Consider the following 20,770-nt stretch of genomic DNA (forward strand, 5'->3'; position numbering starts at 1 on the left):
TATGCTGTTTAGCCACTCTGGAAAACTGTATGGTGATTCCTCAAGAAGTTAAAAATAGAGCTACCCTATGACCTAGCAATTGCACCACTAGGTATTTACCCCAAAGATACAAATGCAATGCTCCAAAGGGACACATGGACCCCAATGTTTATAACAGCAGTGTCCACGATAGCCAAGCTGTGGAGGGAGCCAGATGTCCATTGGCATCTAGATGAATGGAAAAAGATATGGTATAGATATACAATGGAATATTACTCAGCCATCAAAAAGGTTGAAATCTTAACATTTATATCAATGTGGATGGAACTGGAGGCTATCATCTGAGTGAAATAAGTTAATCAGAGAAAGACAATTATGTGCTTCCACTCATATGTGGAATTTAAGGAATAGTGCAAAAGATCATAGGGGAAAGTCAGGAAAACTGAATGGGAAGAAATCAGAGAGGGAAACAAACCATGAGAGACTCTTAACTATAGGAAACAAACCAAAGGTTGATGTGGGGGGAGATGGGGGAAGGATAGGGTAACTGGGTGATAGGCATTAAGGATGGCATGTGATGTGATGAGCACTAGGTGTTAAATGCAACTGATATATTACTGAACTCTATATCTGAAACTAATGATGTACTTTATGTTGGCTAATTGAATTTAAATTTTTTTAAATGTTTCTAGCCAAAGAGATTGTTATTGAAATGGCCATTTGGTGCTCATAGGTGGTTTTTTTTTTTTTTAAGATTTTATTTACTTATTTGAGAGAGAGAGAGGGCATGAGAGGGGAGGTCAGAGGGAGAAGCAGACCCCGCATGGAGCTGGGAGCCTGATATGGGACTCAATCCCAGGACTCTGAGATCATGACCTGAGCCAAAGGCAGTCTCTTAACCAAATGAGCCACTCAGGTGCCCCAAATTTAAATTTTTTTTTTAAGATTTTATTTACTTATCTGACAGACAGAGATCACAAGCAGGCAGAGAGGCAGGCAGAGAGAGAGGAGAAAGCAGGCTCCCTGCCGAGCAGAGAGCCCGATGTGGGGCTCGATCCCAGGACTCTGGGATCATGACCCGAGCTGAAGGCAGAGGCCCTAACCCACTGAGCCACCCAGGTGCCCCCGAATTTAAATTTTTAAAAAAGAAATGTGCTATTTAGGAACACTTGGGTGTCTCAGTTGGTTAAGCATCTGACTCTTGATTTCGGCTCAGGCTATGATCTTGGGGTTGTGAGATCAAGCCCTGCATCCAGCTTTGTGCTGAGTATGGAGCCTGCTTGGGATTTTCTCTCCCTCTGCTCCTCCCCCACCCTAAAAGAAAGGAAATGTGCTGTTTAATCTCTTAAATGTTTGGGAATTTTCCAGCTACCTTTCTTTTTTTTTTAAGATTTTATTTATTTATTTGACAGGGAGATCACAAGTAGGCAAAGAGGCAGGCAGAGAGAGAGGAGGAAGCAGGCTCCCTGCTCAGCAGAGAGCCTGATGTGGGGCTCGATCCCAAGACCCTGAGATGATGACCTGAGCCAAAGGCAGAGACTTAACCCACTGAGCCACCCAGGCGCCACCCCCTCCCCAGCTACCTTTCTGTTGTTGATTTCTAGTTTAATTCCACTGTTGTCTGAGGGTATGCATTGCACGATTTCTGCTTTTTGAAATATGTTAAGTTGTGTTTTAGGACCCAGAATGTGATCTATCTTGATGAATATTCCATGTCAGCCTGAGAATAATATGTAGTTTGCTATTGTTTGATAAAGTAGTCTGTAGATGTTAATTATATCCAGCTGATCAGTGGTGCTATTGAGTTGTTTTATGTCTTTACTGACTTTCTGCCTGATTGATCTATTCATTACTGGTAAAGGGCTGTTGTAGTCTCCAGCTATAAGAGTGGTTTCCTCAGGGCACCTGGATGGCTCAGTCATTAAGCATGTGCCTTCGGCTCAGGTCATGATCCAAGGGTCCTGGGATCGAGCCCCGTCAGGCTCCCAGCTCAGCAGGAAGCCTGCTTCTCCCTCTCCCACTCCCCCTGCTTGTGTTCCCTCTCTCGCTGTCTCTCTCTCTGTCAAATAAATAAATAAAATCTTTTTTAAAAGAGTGGATTCCTCTATTTCTCCTTGCAGTTCCATCAGTTTTTGCCTCACATAGTTTGATGCTTTTTTGATATGCCCATGACATATCAAGAACTGACCTTTTTATCATTGTATTTGATAATTTTCCCCACTCTGAAATCTGCTTTGTCTGAAATTACTAAAGTAACTCCAGCTTTCCTTTGATTAGTGTTACCGTGATATATCTTTGTCCATCACTTCACTTTTAGTCGTATATGATTTTACATTTAAATTAAAAGTGGGTTTCTCATAGACAATACGTAGTTGAATCTTTTTTTTTTGATCTGCAAACAATCTTTAATCCGTGTATTTAGACCATTGATGTTTACAGTGATTATTGATATAGTTGGATTAAGATTTACCATGTTCATACCATTTACCATATATACATACATATATACGTATGTATATATGTATATACACGTGTGTATATACACATGTATGTGTGTATATATGTATACTACAAACTTGTATACACACATATATATGTATACACACATATATATGTACATATACACATATATATGTGTGTGTGTATGTATATATATGTATAACCAATTCAAGACCACTTTCAAATAACACAATACCACTTCCCAGGTAGTGGAAGTACCTTATTTACAGAGTATTTCTAATTCTCCTTCCCATCCCTTATAACATTGCTGCCATTTGTTTTACTTATCCATAAGCTAACATCATTGAATATGTTGTTATTATTTTGAGCAAATTATTACCTGCTAGATCAATTAAGAATAAGAGAAATGCCCCAATTTAACCCTCAAGTTGAGAAGCATGAAAACTTTTACTAAAAAAAAAAAAGAATAAAAGAAATAAGCTATTTTACCTTCATTTTTTTCCTTCTCTAAACCTTCTTAAAGATCTAAGTATCTTAAATATAGCATTTTCCTTCTCTCTGAAGAACTTTTAACATTTCTTGCAAGACAGTTCTATTGTTGACATGTCCCCTCAACTTTTTGTCTGAAAGCCTATATTTATTTACTGGGTGTAGAATTCTCGGTTGGGGGTACTTTTAACACTTTATTTCATTCCACTCTCTTCTTGTCGCACCGGAGATCTAAAGAGATGTCTGATATAACTCTTATTTTGTTCCTTTATATGTAAGGCATTTTTCCCTCTGGCTTTGTTCAGGATTTTTCCTTGATTTTTCTGCAGTTTATTTATTTTTTTAAAGACTTTATTTATTTATTTATTTGACAGAGAGTAAGAGAGGGAACACAAGCAGGGGGAGTGGGAGAGGCAGAAGCAAGCTTTCCACAGAGCCTGAAGCCCAATGCAAGGCTCTATGCCAGGACCCTGGGATCTTGACCTGAGCCAAAGGCAGATGCCAGTAGCTGAGCCACCTAGGTGCACCTACTTTCTGCAGTTTAAATATGAGATTACTAGGTATAGATTTTTGAGTATCTAGCTTTGTACTTTCTGAGCTTCCTCAACCTATGGTTTGATGCCTTTCATTAATTTGGGGGAAATTATCTTTTCACTATTACTTTAAATACTTCCTCTTCCTTTCTTCCTTCCTGTTCTTTTCCCTCTTTTACCTTCTGGCATTTCTATTCTATGTCTATTCCGCCTTTTATAATTGACCACTGGTTCTGGAATATTCTACTTCTTTTTTTTTTCCTTTTATTTTAGTTTTGAAAGTTACTATTGTTATATCTTCAATCTTCACTGATACTTACCTCAACCATGCCCAGTCTATTGATGAGCCCATCAAAGGTGTTCTTTATTTCTGTTATGGTATTTTGGCTTTCTGCCATTTCCTTTTGAATTTTTCTTACAGTTGCCATTTCTTTGCTGACATTATATCTGTCCAATTCTCTGCTAACATCATCCATATCTGTTCTTTCATGTTGTCCACTTTTTGCATTACATGTGACATATTAGTCTTGGTGATTGATATTCCCAGTCTGATAATTTCAACATCTCTGCCATTTCTGTGTCTGGTTCTAATGCTTGTGGTGTCTTTTAGTATGACTTCTACTTTTTTTGCCGTTTTTTTTTTTTTTATTGTGTTTACTTTTTGTGTGAAAGCCACACATATGTAGTAGGTAAAAGAAACTGAGGTAAACAGGTTTTTAAATAAGATTTTATGTTATCAGGCATTTGGCTGTATTTACTGTTGTCAATGTTGGATACTAAACTTTCCCCAGTGTCCTTGGTTTTGTCTGGCCTGTTTTCTTTAGATTTCCCTAGATACTTCTTTTTTTGTTCTTTAATTTAACAATTTATTTAACAAATTCTCTAGTGTAAAGGACTCTAAGTAAATTATCTTCACTTTCTGCCTTTTTTTTTGTTTTTGAAGTACAGTTGACATATAACATTATATTAGTTTCAAGTGTACAGCATAGTGATTCAACAATTCTCTACATTACACAATGCTTATTACCACAATAAGTATAGTTACCATATGTCATACAAAGTTATTAAGTGTTATTGACTGTATTCCTTGTACTGTACTTTTCATCCATCTGACTTATTTATTTTAAATATTGTCTGAGATGCACAGTTCTTTCAGTTGTATTCCCATATTATAAGAAACTTTACTGACATAGTGGTAAGGTGTTGGAAGACTTGGAAGTACTCTGTAGTACTATGATTTGGCCTGTTTTTTAGTGACCCTGTGCCCCTGAGCTGTGCCCTTCACAAGTGCTTCCCAGTTTTTTGTTTTCCCCTTTAGGTGAGACAGGAAGGCTGGAGGGTGCTGGAGTTCTGTCTTTGCCTTCCCCAAGGTTGGTCAGGCTCTGGTACAATAGCTTCTCTTAAGAACAGTCTTTAAGAACAGAATGTTTTGGGCATTTTTTTTTAAGGTTTACTTATTTATTTGTCAGAGAGAGAGCGAGAGAGCACAAGCAGGAGGAGCGGCAGGCGGAGGGAGAAACAAGGCTCCCCACTGAGCATGGAGCCTGATGCAGGACTCGATCCCAGGACCCTGGGATCATGACCTGAGCTGAAGGGCAGACACTTAACTCTGAACCACCCAGGCGTCCCTTCTGGGAGTATTTAAAAGTGGCTGTTCTTTCCCTTTTCCTACTAGAAGGATGAAGGAATTTTTCTCCAATCACTGTGAGAACCTGGTAAGGCTTTTGGTAATAAAACTTAAAGTGTGGGAATCTTCCCCAAGACTGGGCCTCTTTGGAATTTTTAACTCTCAAACTTGTCCCCACTGAGCTTCCAGCTTCCAGCAATTCGTCAAGTTCAGGTCCTGCTATCCTACCCCTGGTTCCCACAGAGCTTTCCTCTCCTGTGTTTCTACCCTGGTAATTGTGCTTATTTGTATCCATCTGTGTATCTCTCCAGTCTTTACAACCTCTCTTCTCTGATGAATCTAAGGGGAGTTGGTTTTCAGGTGGTTCAGGGTTTTGTTTTGTTTTGTTCCTTCTTGATATGTGGGCAGGAGAGATAACTTCCAAGCCTTTACATGCCTAAATGGATTACCTTCATTTTCTAAAGTTGACAGTCTTTTTTTCTTTCATCACTTTCAGTCTGTTACAGACTATCTTGTGCCCTACATTGTTTCTAATCAGAAGTCGGCTGTTTATCTTACTATAGTTTCTGTGTAAGTAATTAGTAATTTCATTTTACTGCTTTCATGATTTTCAGTTGTTTTTCTGTTTTTCAACATTATAATATAATGTTATGCTATGGATCTCCTTATGGTTTATTCCTGCTTGGACCTCTTGAGCTTCCCAGATGTGTAGATAGATATTTTTCATTAAATTTAGGAAGTTTTCACCATTATTGCATTAAATATTTCTTCTGTTTTGCTCTTGTCTTTTTATGGTACTCCCAGGATATGTGTATTGGTGCCCTTAATGATGTCTAACATTTCTCTGAGGCTGTTTTCATTTTCCTTCATTCTGTTTTTCTGTGCTTTGAGATTACATATTATCTTTTGACTCTGATTATTCTTCTAATTCAAATCTACTTTGTGTTCTTTTATTTCAGTTTTGTACTCCTCAACTCCAGAATTCCATTTGGCTCTTCTTAATAATTTCTGTCTCCTTATAGATAGTTTCTACTTAATGAGCCATTGACATCATAATTTCATTTATTTCTGATCATGGCATGGCATATTATATTCCTTTGTTATAAGAAGCTTAATTCCTTTTTTTTTTTTTTTTTTTTTTTTTTTTGGTGCACATGTCCTCCTTGCTGTGCATATTTAAAGTTACTTCAGGTTCATCTTTGCTTCTTTTTCAGGCTCCTATACTTTCATATCAAGATGTCTGCAGTCAGGCATTTTTTAAATTTCAGCTTTTTCATTTGAGGGTGGGGTCATCTATATCATACAGAAATTCCTTATATTTTGGTCAACTAATGATATCGTTTCTTGGTTTCTACTGTGTTTACTGGATTTTTCTGAAAATGTGTTAGAGTGGTAAAATACACATAACATAAAGTTTACCATTTTAAGTGTTCATTGGCATTAATTACATTCACAATGTTGTATAACAATTACCATTACCTATTTTCACATCTTTCATTACCTTAACAGAAACTCTGTAGCCATTAAATAATAACTCCTCATTCCCCTTCCCCTCAGACCCTGGTAACCTCTAATCTACTCTCTGTGTTTACAAATTTGTCTACCCTAGGATACCTCATATAAATAGGGTAATTCCGTATTTGCCCTGACACTGTTTTGCTTAGCTTAATGTCTTCAAGGTTCATCCATGTCATAGCATGTTTTAGAACTTAATTCCTTTATATGGCTGAATAACAGTCCATTCTATTTATATTCCACATTGTTTATCCACTCATCAGTTGATGGATACCTGAATTCTCACCACCTTTTTGTCTTTTGTGAATAATACTGCATTTAACATTGCTGTATAAATATCTGTTCACGTCCATACTTTCAGTTCTTTGGGGAAGTATACCTAGGAATAGAATATGTAAACATATGGTAATTGCTTAGCTTTTTGAGAAAAAGAAAGACTTTCCATTGGAGCTGTACCATTTTTTTTGTACCAGATTCCAATTTCTGCAAATCCTCACCAACATTAGCTATTTTCCTTCTTATTGATAATAGCCACTCTAATAGGTGTGAAGTGGTATCTTGATTTTGCTTTGCATTTCTCTAATGACTTGTGTTAAGCCTTTTTCCATGTACTCTTGGCCATTTCTAATAATAGGTAATTTGTTCATTTTGCAACTAATTTGTTTATTTGTTGTTGAGTTGGGGGAGTGTTTATGTATTCTGATTATTTGCAAATATTTTCTTCCATTCTGTAGATAATTGTTTCACTCTCTTGATAGTGCCATTTGATGCATAAAAGATCTTAATTTTTATGAAGTCCAGTTAATATTTTCCCCTTTTTTTGCCTATGCTTTCAGTGTCAGGGGCCAAGAAATTGCAAAATCCAGTGTTATAAAGATTGTCTCCAATGTTTTCTTCACAGACTTCTATAGTTTTCACTCTTCTGTTTGGTTCTTTGATCCATTTTGAGCTAACTTTTGTATGTGGTGTAAGTTTAGGGTCCAATTTGATACTTTTGCATGTGGATATCCAGTTTTCCTTGCAGCATTTATTGGAGACTATTCTTTTCCCCCATTAAATGGTTGGCACTCTTGTTGAAAAACAGTTGACCATATACATTCAAAGGTTTATTTCTGGGTTCTATTCTATTCCATTGGTCTACATATCTGTCTTTATTCCAATACCATTTTTTTTTTTTTTGGTTACCATTGCTTTGTACTAAGTTATGAAATCCAGAGATATGAGGCCTTCATATTCTTCATTTTCAAGCTTGCTGCCTAATAGTGGTCTCTTAATTCCATATGAATTTTAGGATTTTTTCTATTTCTATAAAAATGTCACTGGGATTCTGATAAGGATTGCACTGAATCTATAGATCATTTTGGATAATATTGTCATCTTAGCAATATTAAGTCTTCTAATCCATGAACGCAGGATGTCTTTACATTTATTTAGGTCTTTAAATTCTTTTAGCAATGTTTTATAATTTTCTGTTTGCACATCTTTACCTCTTTGCTTAAGTTTATTATTAAGTATTTTATTCTTTTTGGTTCTACTGCAAATGTAATTATTTTCTTAATTTCTTTTTTGAATTATTTACTATTATTATATAGAAATGGAACTGAATTTTGGGGGCAACTGGATTGCCCAGAGTATTTCTGCCCTAGGAAGCGGAGAGGATGGGAAATGCCACTCAGTTGTCAAGCCAAATATATCAGCTTTCCCACAATACAGATATGTGACAGAAAGGGGGACTGCACTTTTCACCAACTGTTTTGCCTATTTTGTAGAAGTAAGCATTAGAGAAGTAGAAGCTGCCCTTACCCAGGAAAGCAGTTACACTCCAGGGAGCTGAAAGCTATGGGGAACCACCTGCCACACAGCTCCCAAGCTTGTTAAAATAGTTCTTCCACAATGTAGAGCAATGGAGATATGGGTGTATTACCTAGCTTTATTACCGAGGCTTCCCAATATTCTTAGCTATTGTCCATAACTTTATTGAATAAATACTTGTCAGTCTGTTATCCCTTTGATCAATCTCTGGAACATTTGCTTGAGTATCCTTGCTAATACTTGATCAAAGTAATAGTTATCTCTACAAGGAAGAAATTTCCCTTAGGTTCTCACATGGCTATTCTGGAAGGGCTCTCACTTTCTCAATGGTATCTTTGACACACAAAATTTTTAATTTTGACTAGGTCATATTTATCGTTTTTAAATTTTTCTTGCTTGTACTTTTTGCTTCATATCTAAAGGTGCTTTGCCTAACTCAAGATCACAAAGATTTACTCCTGTGTTTTCTTATAGTTGTTTTAAAATTTCACCTCTTATGGTTAGGTCTTTGATCCATTTTGAGTTAATTTTCATACATGCTGTGAGATAGGTATCTGAGTTCATAATTTTTCTTTTGGATATACAATTGTCCCAGCACCATTGTTGTGAATGTTATTCCATGAGTCTTCTGATTCATGAACATAGGATATCTCTCCATTTATCTACCTCTTTAATGTATTTTAGCGATTCTTTTAGTTTTCAGTTTACAAGTCTTATACTTCATTCGTTAAATGTATTTCTAAATATTTTCTCAATTCTATTGTAAATGGTCCGTTACTCTCATTTTCAGATTGGTCATTACTAGTGTATACAAATACAATTGATTTTTTTACAGGTTGAGCCTCGTGTTATTTTTCTATCTAGTGTAACAAATTTAATGGTTTAAAACAGTTTTCATATTAAGGCGTCACAAGGCCAAAGTTAAGGTGATGGCAGGGCTGTCTGTATTCCTTTCTAGAGATTCTGGGAAAGAATTTGCTTCTAAACTCCCTCAGATTTTTGCATAAATCATGTTCTTATACTTTCCGGGTGGCCTCTCTTGTTATGCACCAATAATGGGTCCGCGATTAAAGGAGCGAGACTGATATAAAGCGAAGGTCAAGCAAAGCTTTATTTTGCTCCAAGCATCAAGAATCTAACTGAATGTTTGGGGACGTACCTCTTATAAGAGAGGGCGACCCCTCCCTGCTTTCCAGACTAACTTTTATAGAGCAAAGGCCTTGTGGTTGGGCCTGGCCACTCTCAAGTGGCTAATTGAATTACAATTCACCCCACAGTAGCCATAGGAACTAGCCCATCACCTTGGTAGCTAGGAGACAGTATGCGCCCCCACTGATTGGGTATCTCCACCTGCCCTGATCCACCCTTGTATTCGAGCTTTGTTACCTGAGGCTGGTTTCCCCGGACTTGTTTTTAAGTAGGTCCCCCTGGGGGAAGAGGAGCAGGGACAATTTAAGGGTTAAACAACAAAGTTATTGTTTAACTTCAATGGAAGCCTCTGGCTAAAATAAAAATATAAAATGGGTCCTTACATTTCTGTCTTAAAGCTAGCAGTGGTGGTTTGAGTTCTTCTCTTGCTTCAGATCCCTCTGACTGTCCTTTCATCTGCCAGAAAAAGTTCTCTACCTTTAAGGGCCCTTGAGATCACATTGGGTCCACCAAAGTAATCTAAAATAATCTCCCTCTATTTTAAAGCCAAATAATTAGTACCTTGAGTTACATCTGCAACACCCCTTTTGCAACATAATGTAACGTATTCACAGGTGTAACTCCAGGAGGTGAAGATCTTGGGAGCCAGAATTCTACCTACCAAAATCTTGTTTCCTGCAAACTTGGTGACTTATTCTAGTTCTAGTAATGTTTTAATGGATTTGTAACCTAATAACTAAAGTGAGTTCACTCCTTGGGAAATTACAGATAGAGACTACATCAAGTGGAGTTGTCACACAAAACTTTACTTCAACAAATAAGAAAATCATGGGGAATAACTTCCAAAGCCATGACTTCTGAGTAGGGGTAAATGGATTTCTTTTATTTAGGGACAGGATGGATATTCAGAAAAGGGGGGAGGGATTTGTCATTGCATGTAGAGGTATAATGTCATATACACATATATAGGAAATATGCCTGTAACACATTGTATGTTATGTTGATGAGGTTTGTATTCCTCCTTGAGCAGATATTATGAGATTGAAGCTACTGTGGACACTCCATGGTCCATCTACACGGGTGTGAGTCCGTAGTCAAGCTCAAACTGGTCTAAGCCTGCCTGAGCTCTTCCTGTTTGCCTCTAAAAGGTTAAGGTTTAGCATTCTTGTGAAGAAGGGATAGTCAGTGAGGGTCTTGCTAGTGACAGTTTTAACTTCATTAACCCTATGGAGCATGGTTTCAGATTCCTTAGTGTTTTCTCTGTGCAAGGTCATGTCTGCAAATGAAGACAGTTTCACTTTTTCATTTCCAATCTGGATGCCTTTTAATTCTTATTTTTGTCTAATTGCCCTCCCTATTCTTTCTAGTACACTTGAATAAATTTTCTCATACAGTTGAATAAAAGTAGGGGGAGGAGACATTCTTGTCTTTTTCCTGATCTTAAGAGGAAAACAGCCTCTCTTCATTAAGTATAGTAGCTGTAGTTTTTTTTCATAGATGCCCTTTATCAGGTTAAAGAAGTTCATATTTATTCCTAATTTTTAAGGATTTTTATAATGAATGGATATTGGATTTTGTTCAAAGCCTTTTTTAAATCTGTTAAGATGACCATGTCGTTTTTTTTCCTTTATTCTATTAATATAATGTATTGCAGCAGTTTATTTTTGTGTTCCTCAGATAAATTCTACTTGGTTGATAAAATCTTTTTCATATGTTGTTAGATTCAGTTTGCTAGTATTTTGTTGAGTTTGTGTTTATTGTCATGTTATTATTTCTTCTTTAACTCTTTGGTAGAACTCATTGTTGAAACCATCTGGGCCTGACTTTTTCTTTGGGAAAAGATTTATAATTACTAATTCAGTCTCTTTGTACCCATCTGATTTTGTTTAGAGATTCTATCAAGTACAGTAACCCCATGGTGCACTCCAGCTGGCATTGTTGTCATTCTGACCTAGTGAATGAACTGAATATAATTGCCATTGATTGTTAACTGACATAGTTCCACAAATGGAATAGTATCTAAGTTGGTGCTTTAGAAACCATTTCAGATACGGATTTGTAAATCATTCAATTTTGAGGAGTAGTATTAAATTTTAACCATGACTTCTTTATCAGAAACCTAATAAAACTCTTCCAAATAAGAGTTGAAAATGCCTAATAGACTTTAACTTAATTTTTTTGAAGGTTTTGCAAACTTCTTCCTCCCTACAACATATGTGCACTCCAATAGAGAAATTCAGTCTCTGTCCCCTTGTTTAGGACAGTGCTGCTTCTCATTTAGTTTTTCCTCTAAATAAAATTTTCTGACTAGCTGTTTTTAACATGTTCTTGTCAGTGGAAATTCTGATATATGTTGGCTTGCTTTTTTCAACTTGTAGATCTGGAGTGACTACCATATGCCAGGCATTTGTGCTAGGAGCTCTTATAGGAAGACTTTCTGTGAGGATTCAGGGTTAACTTGGTATATTGCATGTATATTGAAAAAGTAACCCTATGAAAAGATATGTGAAAGTCAAGATTAGGTCCATCTAAGTGGACTACTAGCTGTATCAGTATTGATTTCATAGTAGTCCAGTAAATGGACTCACAACACAGAACAGTTTGTACATATTTTATTTTTAAAAGTAGATATTAAAACCCCATATATACGCATGGGTGTGTGAAGAGGGAGAGAAAACGATCTTACAATAACAGTATAATAATTGCTCAAAATATTACTCCTCTTTTGGCAGTTTCTGTCAGTTACATTGCCTTTTTTCTGATTTCTAATGCAAAAACAAGAAGAGAAGATAATTGGATTTTACAAACAAGCAGAAAAATATACACATAGTTTACAAAGTTCTTCAGTTCATCTTGTAACAGAGTCTTGATTCTTCCTCTTAGACCAGAAGATCAATTCAGAAGTTATTAGAATGGGAAAATAACAGATTATATCACAAGGTAAGAAAGTTTAAGCAAATAAACTTACATATTTGCATTATTAAATTGATAAGATGAGAATTTTTCAGGCCACAAAAGAATGGATTAGAGAATATTCAATTTTAATATATATTCTTTACAAGTTATTTTAAATGCTATTTTATGTGTTTTATGCTTTTTCCTGGATGGTTCTCGGTGATTTATTCAAATGTTATAGGTAATAATTAATATAAATTGATATCAAAATTCTTAACTGTACTTTCTTAGCTTGCTTTGCACTGGAAGTTGACTAAAAGGAAATGCGAAACTAGCAATATGATGGAGTATGTAAGTATGCAGTTGTTTTTAGTTACTTTTTTTGGATTCCATTCTAAATGTTACATTTTACTGAGCTTATCACTTGTCAGTTCTTTCTACATTTTTTTTCTCCTCAGCCTAAACTTCTGTCCATTGGAGCATAGAGGTTTCCTTCCATCTTCCTTATATTTGTAGCCAACATAAAATATCTTGAAAGCTAGTAATTACTTAGATCTGAGAAAAATGTCAGCTAGTATGCTGCAATGAAAACATTGCCCAACCATAATCTTATCTTCACATAGGTGCAGAATATCACGTTTGATAATGAGCACAACTGCTGTTGAACAAAATATTTCTAAATGTGATCTTGACAAAACTTGCATAAAATAGGAATTGACTTCTGGATTCATGTTCCTGGCTTTTCCCAGCTAGCTGGAAATAAACCTCGCTGTGTGACTTGCATTATCAAGAGTGTTCTCTGTCTAATTGAGGGGTGGTCAACTCCGTACCCTAACAGTCTTAGCTAGCACTTAATTTTTGATAAAGAAATGATAGGCTCTTATTTTTTTTTATAAGCTATGCAATCTTAATCACAAAACACAAATTTACCTATAACCAATGTGATAAGTTCATCATAAAACATTCAAAAGAATATGAAACTCACCTAAACTTCACATTGCTGACATATATATATACATATATATATATTATGTAAACATTCCATTTCCATATCATAAATAAGGATTATTGTGCCATTTTTCTCCATTTTGAATAGCTAGGGGGAAAAATGTGCAAATGACCACAAATCTAAAATGCACTATAGATAAAACCTTATATAAAGTATTATAAATTTACACATTAGATTTATAAATAACATATATAGAGAGCATATATCTAAATATAAGTTAGCATATAAATTTATATAGTGTATAAATATTTTTGGTTTTTATTATTATATTTCCAGTCTTTAATTAAAATGTTTTAATCCATTTGGATGTTTCATTATATTTTCCAAACAACTTGTAAAAGATGGTAATAACCAATATCAGCTACTTTAACTGAAAAATATATAGATGTAATATAGATAAAGGTATTTTTTATAATCTGTAAAACACAATTTTAATCCCTTCTACTTTGTCAAAAAAAAAAAAAAGGTGGGCCAAAGGAAGTATAGATAGATGGAGATAATAATGTAAGACGGTTTGCTTTTCTGCACCTAAACAAATAATTACATGAATTAGGTCATAGAAACTGTTAGCTACAATAAGTAGTTATGTTTACCAATTTGATTTAATTGCCAATCTAATGATAAGTTATAGTAAATTCTTTTTATAACTGTTTTATATATTTTGCTTACTTTATATTAGAGGATCAAAGTACATCCTGTGGAAAGTGATTATAGACTTTCTGGGTTATATATGTTCTAGCAAATGAAAATTATTTTGTCAATATATTCTGTTTGTTTTTATTTTACAGGTAATACTAATAGAATTCTTACCAAAATATCCCATATTCCGACCTGACTGAGGAATTTTATTCAGTCACTTCTGTGTTACTTGTCATTTCCTACCCTTAGTGCCTTGTAGATGATTTTGGAATGAAGATGGTCTCCTTTGCTGTGTTCAACTTATTCCTTATTTTTTCTTCTTCTTATTCTTTAGAATATTCTCCTTACTCTTTTATTTGTGTTGGTTTAAGAAGAAAATTTGCACATCTTTTTTTTTTGTTAATGGAGCTTGTGTTTTGCACTCTATATTTTTAAATAAATACACATACAGAGACGTATATGTATATATATAGTTGCCACTAAAGATAAATCATCAGTGCCGGTGTTTAAAAAACAAAAACAAAAATTTGTTCCGAGCATGCTGCCTTATAATTTTCATACTCACTGTTTCTAAATATGCATCATTTTTCTAGGCTACTTAATGCTCTGTAATCCCTTACTGGACATAAGTAAATAAGCTTTTGGTAGCTTTTAGAAATGGTTTTACTCTTACTTGCTTTTAAAGGACATGCAATTAATAGCACTGGTTTTGTCCTGCACTTTGCTAAATTATCACTTATGTTAGTGGATAAAATATTTAAACTCTTAAAAGACTTGTAAATATTGTCTCTTTGCATAACATAAAATGTGATATGCCATGGTTTACAGAACGTAATATTACTTACTGTATTGCCAACAAATCTACATAGATTTAAATATGAATGAAGTTCGCAAGCATCCTCTTGAATGTGTAGACTGTTAACATGCTGTTTTATGGCAGAGCCATAATGAGTTTGTTAAAAATTTCAGGTGTAGGGCAGGATTGCCCAAGTAATGAGTGGATTAAAATTGAAATCATTGTCTGAGATATTCTGCATTGTACCTGAAACCAAGAACCTTAGTTTTTCCATTTAATTCAGTAATTCCCATTTTGTCCTCCACTCCCACTCCCTAAAAAATTCATTTGACATCCAACACATTTCACAGCTTCATTGTCCTTATATATTGCCTTTTATGTATCCTTTCCCTCACTTGAAAATACACACAATTACGATCTTTAAGGAGTGTTTTAAGATTTCACATTCTTGGGAAGTGTCTAGATCCTCATGTAAGCCACACTAATCCCTTTTTGAACTTCTGATACTCTGCTTTGGGAAAGAGAGAGAGCTAATTGAAAAGCTGTACCTAAAGAATATATAGTGGCTGATTCATAATTGATAAAAATATTCTTTATTTTTTGAGGATCTTTTTTTAAACATTTGGATATTACTAATAAGGAAAGACAAGTACTTAGACAAAAGTATTTTAGTTTATAAATTCACCACACATGTAGCCTTTTCATTTACATATACCTATTTTTCTTTTCCTCTTCACAAGTAAGATGAATGATAATACCACACTTATTTTGAATTTTTAGCATAAGTATAAAGCTTTATGTTGTGTTATTTCATCTGCAAATGTATGCCTGTCTATAGGCATTATTTGTAACTCCTTTTGCTAAAAATAAATTAAAAGAATCTGAGACTCAAAAATATCCTATTTGTCATCTTACTCTTAACTAGAGTAAAAAATTTTTAGACATTTATCCCAGTGAAGAGAACAGTCATTTTTTCATACAAAGTCAAGTATTTTAAAGTCACTTTTAAAATTTATGCCTAATTTGAAATCCATAGTCCTGGACCAGTAAAAGAAGAGGAAAAAAAGAGATACTTTTTGATATATGACAATAATTGTTTGCACACTTTTCCAACTCCCTCTGTAGAGTCTCATTACCCCTATACCACCAAGCTACCCGGAATCTCTAACTTTTAATATGTGTGCCTGAAAATAACATTTGTCTGTCTGCTGCAAAATTAAATATGTATTTTTATAGACAAGGTGGAAACCTCTGAAAATGCATACCAAATGTCTTGTTTTATAGCTAAGGTCAGGGAAAAATTCTATCTGTGGTTTATGCTCCAGCTAATATCATCAGGTTTATGCTTCAAACTGTGACTGTTTAATACCAAGATTGATTTCCAGAATAATACAAAATTTCTAATTAGCAATGATAGAATAATTTTAAGTGTCAATCCTTAAAATCTCATTTTTCTGTATATTTAGAATTTGGTTATCATAACTTTTTCTGCCATGTATAAATTACACTTGGTTTTGCTCAAAGAACAGCAAGAAGTGGTGAATTGTTTCCATGAAACAAATATTGAGACAGAAATATAGTGCATCTGACGGTGACAGAATATAACTTAAGTTACAGTAGTATTTGTCATTAAAATCATTTGCCAGCATTTGTAAACTTAATTTAAAAACCTACTCTTAATTGCTTTTAAATTTATTGTTTTATTGTTCATTATGCTGGTTGATTCATCTTATTTTCTTGAACTACTCAGATAATATAAACTTTCTTTTTTCTTTCTTATATGAATGCTTTTTCAAACTATTTTCCTGCGTAAGGGGCTAATTACCAGTTGGGTATTTTGGAGTGCTTTGGAGGAGGGTGTTTTCTTTTCAGTGAAATTGGCAGCAGTGAATGATGAAATGACAAAGCACACTGTGTGGTCATAATCCCTCCCCCACTGACCTCTTTTTCTTTTATCCTTAGGGTGAAACATACTTGGTTATTTCTATCAAGTTCTTAGAATATGTTTATGAAAGCTGTTTTTGGTTGAAGAAAGTAATCGTGAATTTCTTTTTTACATGATATTCTTTTATGAATACTGCTGTGGTAGGTTCCAGAGAAAATAACATGTATTTGCCAAAGTATCTAAATCTCACAAAGCTTTAAAGTCACAAGTTAAAACTGTTCCTTCTCTAACTTTTCATTACATATCTCCATCCCCAGTTCCCCCTTTAAAAACATAAATTATGTATAAAATGAAATTAAGGCCTAACCTTTTTCGACTCTTTTTTGTTCCCTCCTACCCATGATATTAATTTAAGAACTAGATCATTGTAGTCAAACATTAGAAGAAGATGGAGAAGTGCCTTGTCTTTTTTGAACAAAGATAACATTTTATGTTGATGGAAACAAAATGGATGAATTGACAGATCATTAGATTTAAAACTATCCTTTTCAAGTATAAGAATATTTCATTAGCATATTTCTTATTTTTCTTATTTCTCATATTTCTTATTTCATATTTATTATTCAAAGCCTGTTTCCTAGTTTTCCCCCAATCATATATGTTAATGATAAAGCATTACAGAACAGGGCTATCAATCACTTAAAAAACTGGTATAATTCTAATGCTAGTGAATATATAATTTACATGGTTCTGGAAGAACAGTGGTCTTTGATTGAAGCCCTACCAAAATCCACTTAAGTATTTAATGTACATACTATTTATATTATGATCTATAAGCACTAATGTGTGATCAGTTTATCTGTGTTAACATTTAGCACTCTACAATTTTTAATGAAATTTATTCTTATTTTTTCATAATTTGAATGAAGTTCCATGCTCATAACATTTGTAAGGCTTAGAACAAATAGAATTTTTCCAAATGTATTAAGAGTTTCAAAAATTATTAGCATTTTAATTTTGTTTACACATAAGCCACCACTTAAAATCAAACCTCACTACTCGAACATAAAGCCCCAGATAACATTTCATCAGAATTAACTGTGTTGGCTTAGGAGAATATAGAAATTATATACACTTGTTTAACTGGAGCAGTTTCACATGTGGGAATATATTTGCTAATTTGATTATAACATGCCCAAATTCACTGAAGTTAAATCCCCTTATGCCTATAAAATTCTGCTTTAAAAAATTCATTTTGCAGCAATTGTCTGCAATTGTCTGATTGTTTGGATTCCTTTAAATGGTGAACTATTAGGAAATTTTCCACAGAAAAGGAATAGATTTTATTAATACTACTTGTTCATGTAACATAGGATACTAAAAAAGGATATGTATATCCTTATCTTGCCCCAAATTTCTCTCTTGATTCTGAGCCAGCCTTTTCATTTTCACGATGGCAACCTGAAAATATATTCCATTTTCTGTGGACTTTGTCAGCTTCTTACTATAATGAGGAAATGACCTAATATTATGGGCTTTGGGCAAGTCACATAAATTACATTTCAGTCTCTTCATCTGTAAAATCATTGGGTTGAACCTAGAGCTGACAGAAAATTAGAGAAAAACTAATACTCTGTGATTCTAGGAATCCTTAGGAAATTCTTACTCTACAGAGTCCCAGAATGATTTTTCTCAGATCTACTACCCTTGGTGGAAATTCTCACAGTGCCTTGCACACAGTAAATGTTTGATTTGCCAACTGACTAACTGCTGTGTGTTTATGTCACACAGACTAAAGAACCTGATACCTGCTAGACCTCAGCCCCTCTATGGTAATAAAAAGAAATGCAGTTTCCCTAGGAATGAAAAGCTAAGATCTATGGGTTTTGCATATGTGGAATCTGACTATGCATTTGGTATCGAGGCAAGAATTATAACTGTGACAACAATGGAGATATGGGAGGACCACTTTGACATTGATGTGAAAATTGTTCATATCCTATCAAATATCTGCTTCAGTGTCTTACTAGGTTCCATATCCTCAAAAAGATCTATTGGAACAAATTGATACTAGATGGAAAGAAAAGTGGTATGGAACTCAAACCCAAATCACTTCTGGTTTAATTCTTCATTCTGCTGCTTAATTCCTCTGTACCTCATGTCCTCATTGTGGAAGTGGGGACAATAATCTGGGCCTACCTCACAGGGGAATTGAGGATTTTTTTTCATATATTAGTGTGCTTTTGAAGTTCACTGAAAGATATACTGGATATCATAATTTTGTAATTTCTAAATAGATTCCTTTAAAATCTATGTTGTTATGTTTTCTTTCTCAGTTAAACTCTACAGAATGAGTGTTGCAGTTAATCTATTTTGTCAGTAGTAAATTTTGTTATTAATCTCCTATATGTTAACATGAGTAATTGTGTTATGTTAATACTTGACTTAGGGAGGAAAAGCAGGTGGATGCAAACTTCAGTGGTTCCCAACTTGGGACAGAGTAAAGATAGCAGAGGGCATCCTTGAAGCTTTTTCTTAATATTTCAAAAAATATACTGGAAAGCATACATTTACCCATATTTCTGCCACATAAGCCAATTAAGACATTGATTTTCCATGCATTTTACTTATATTTTTTCAATCCTGCCTAACAACACTGGTTATCACACATTGATCAGAAGCTGCAAATGACAGTTCTGCTTTTGATTAATAAAAGAATGAAAAAGCCTATTATTACATGCAGTTTAGTAAATAAAATTCTTCAAAACATGGGGAGGGAATAATAAAGGGATGCTTATGGTGAAAATGCTGAAAACCACTTTTACAAAGGGGCTAAGATTATTGATTATTTGACCCTCTCCCCAAGTTACTTACCCAGGTCCCTAAATAACAAAATGCTAGATGTGTGTGTGTGTATTAGATTGGCCTATATAACTTCAAGTTAGAATTTGCTTTCTGTTCTCTTCTGTTTCAGGATAACTGAGTTAATTTATTTGAGTGTGTATTTGTAAATTATATATACACACATAGGATTGCAAATGTGGAAAGTTTTATATGTTCTAGCATTGGAGTAAATATCAGCTTCTGAGTCTCAAAGTAGTTCTGTGTATAAACTCATTATGAGCCTAGGCAATAATTTCTCAAATGTCCCTTTTATTCCTGTTTATTTTGTTGCTTTTATCTTGGCTTAGTTTTCTTAATTTTCCATTTTTCTAGTAAGCAAATAGTGTAAAATTATTTTAATGCTTGAACTTTGAACAGATTACAAGTGTTTGAAATTGTATAATCAGCAAGCTAGTTTGCCTTCCATGACTAACCACATACAAATAATGAATCTCAGCTGCAAAAACAGGAAATGCTGGTAGCTGGAAAATGGGCATTGATCAAAACATCTATTTGAAAAGCCTAGGATTTCTACTTTTTGGCAGAGGATTCCTACTGGGACAAGTTTACCAGAAAAGAATAAAAGTGGATATGTCCATTCAAACCAAGAACATTCGTGATCTTGTATTGTTACATAGCCTGTGGAATGAATTTATTTTTCTCCCGTGTTTGAGAGTGACTCCCCTGAAAGAACTCATCCTATATACAGCTGTGCCAAAATGAAGGAACCTGCCTCTCTGAAACTTTCACTGCTGCTTCTGTTGTTCACTTGTCGGATATAAAATTTTATTATCTCAGGATGCAAAATTACAATAAAGTGCAAAACTATGTTAATGAATTCTGTATTCTTTGGTGCATCTTCCTTTCTTCCTTCACTTCTGTTTTCATCATTCTAAGGTAGTCACCTAAGGCTTCTTTTTAAAAATTGTATTTTGCATATTGCCTCTTATTCGTGCATTTGCTAGTATTATGTCTGATCCTGTAATTCATTCTGTGTTTTAGCTTTAGGGGCCTTTGTTGTGCCCATTGTTTAGTATTTGCCTAAGTAGGAATTTGTTTCTAAACTACTTTGCATGCCTACCTGTGAACTACAAAATTA

At 34.4% G+C, this 20,770-nt stretch overlaps 1 protein-coding gene across 5 annotated transcripts in view; it reads left to right on the forward strand.

The window, feature by feature from the left end:
* The window catches only part of CHIC1 (cysteine rich hydrophobic domain 1), a 66,515-nt gene extending 46,006 nt beyond the window's left edge, over nt 1-20,509 (forward strand). For 2 of the 5 annotated variants that reach the window (XM_059157281.1, XM_059157284.1), the window contains 2 exons: nt 12,448-12,504; nt 12,751-20,509. In XM_059157281.1, coding sequence (XP_059013264.1) covers nt 12,448-12,504; nt 12,751-12,975 — 282 coding nt within the window. In that variant the 3' untranslated portion in view covers nt 12,976-20,509. The remainder of the gene's footprint in view (nt 1-12,447; nt 12,505-12,750) is intronic. The other 3 variants (XM_059157283.1, XM_059157282.1, XM_059157285.1) reach the window with 3 other exon arrangements.
* Nucleotides 20,510-20,770: the final 261 nt, after the last annotated feature.

Source organism: Mustela lutreola, chromosome X (assembly GCF_030435805.1).
Source record: "Mustela lutreola isolate mMusLut2 chromosome X, mMusLut2.pri, whole genome shotgun sequence".
Taxonomy (NCBI): domain Eukaryota; kingdom Metazoa; phylum Chordata; class Mammalia; order Carnivora; family Mustelidae; genus Mustela; species Mustela lutreola.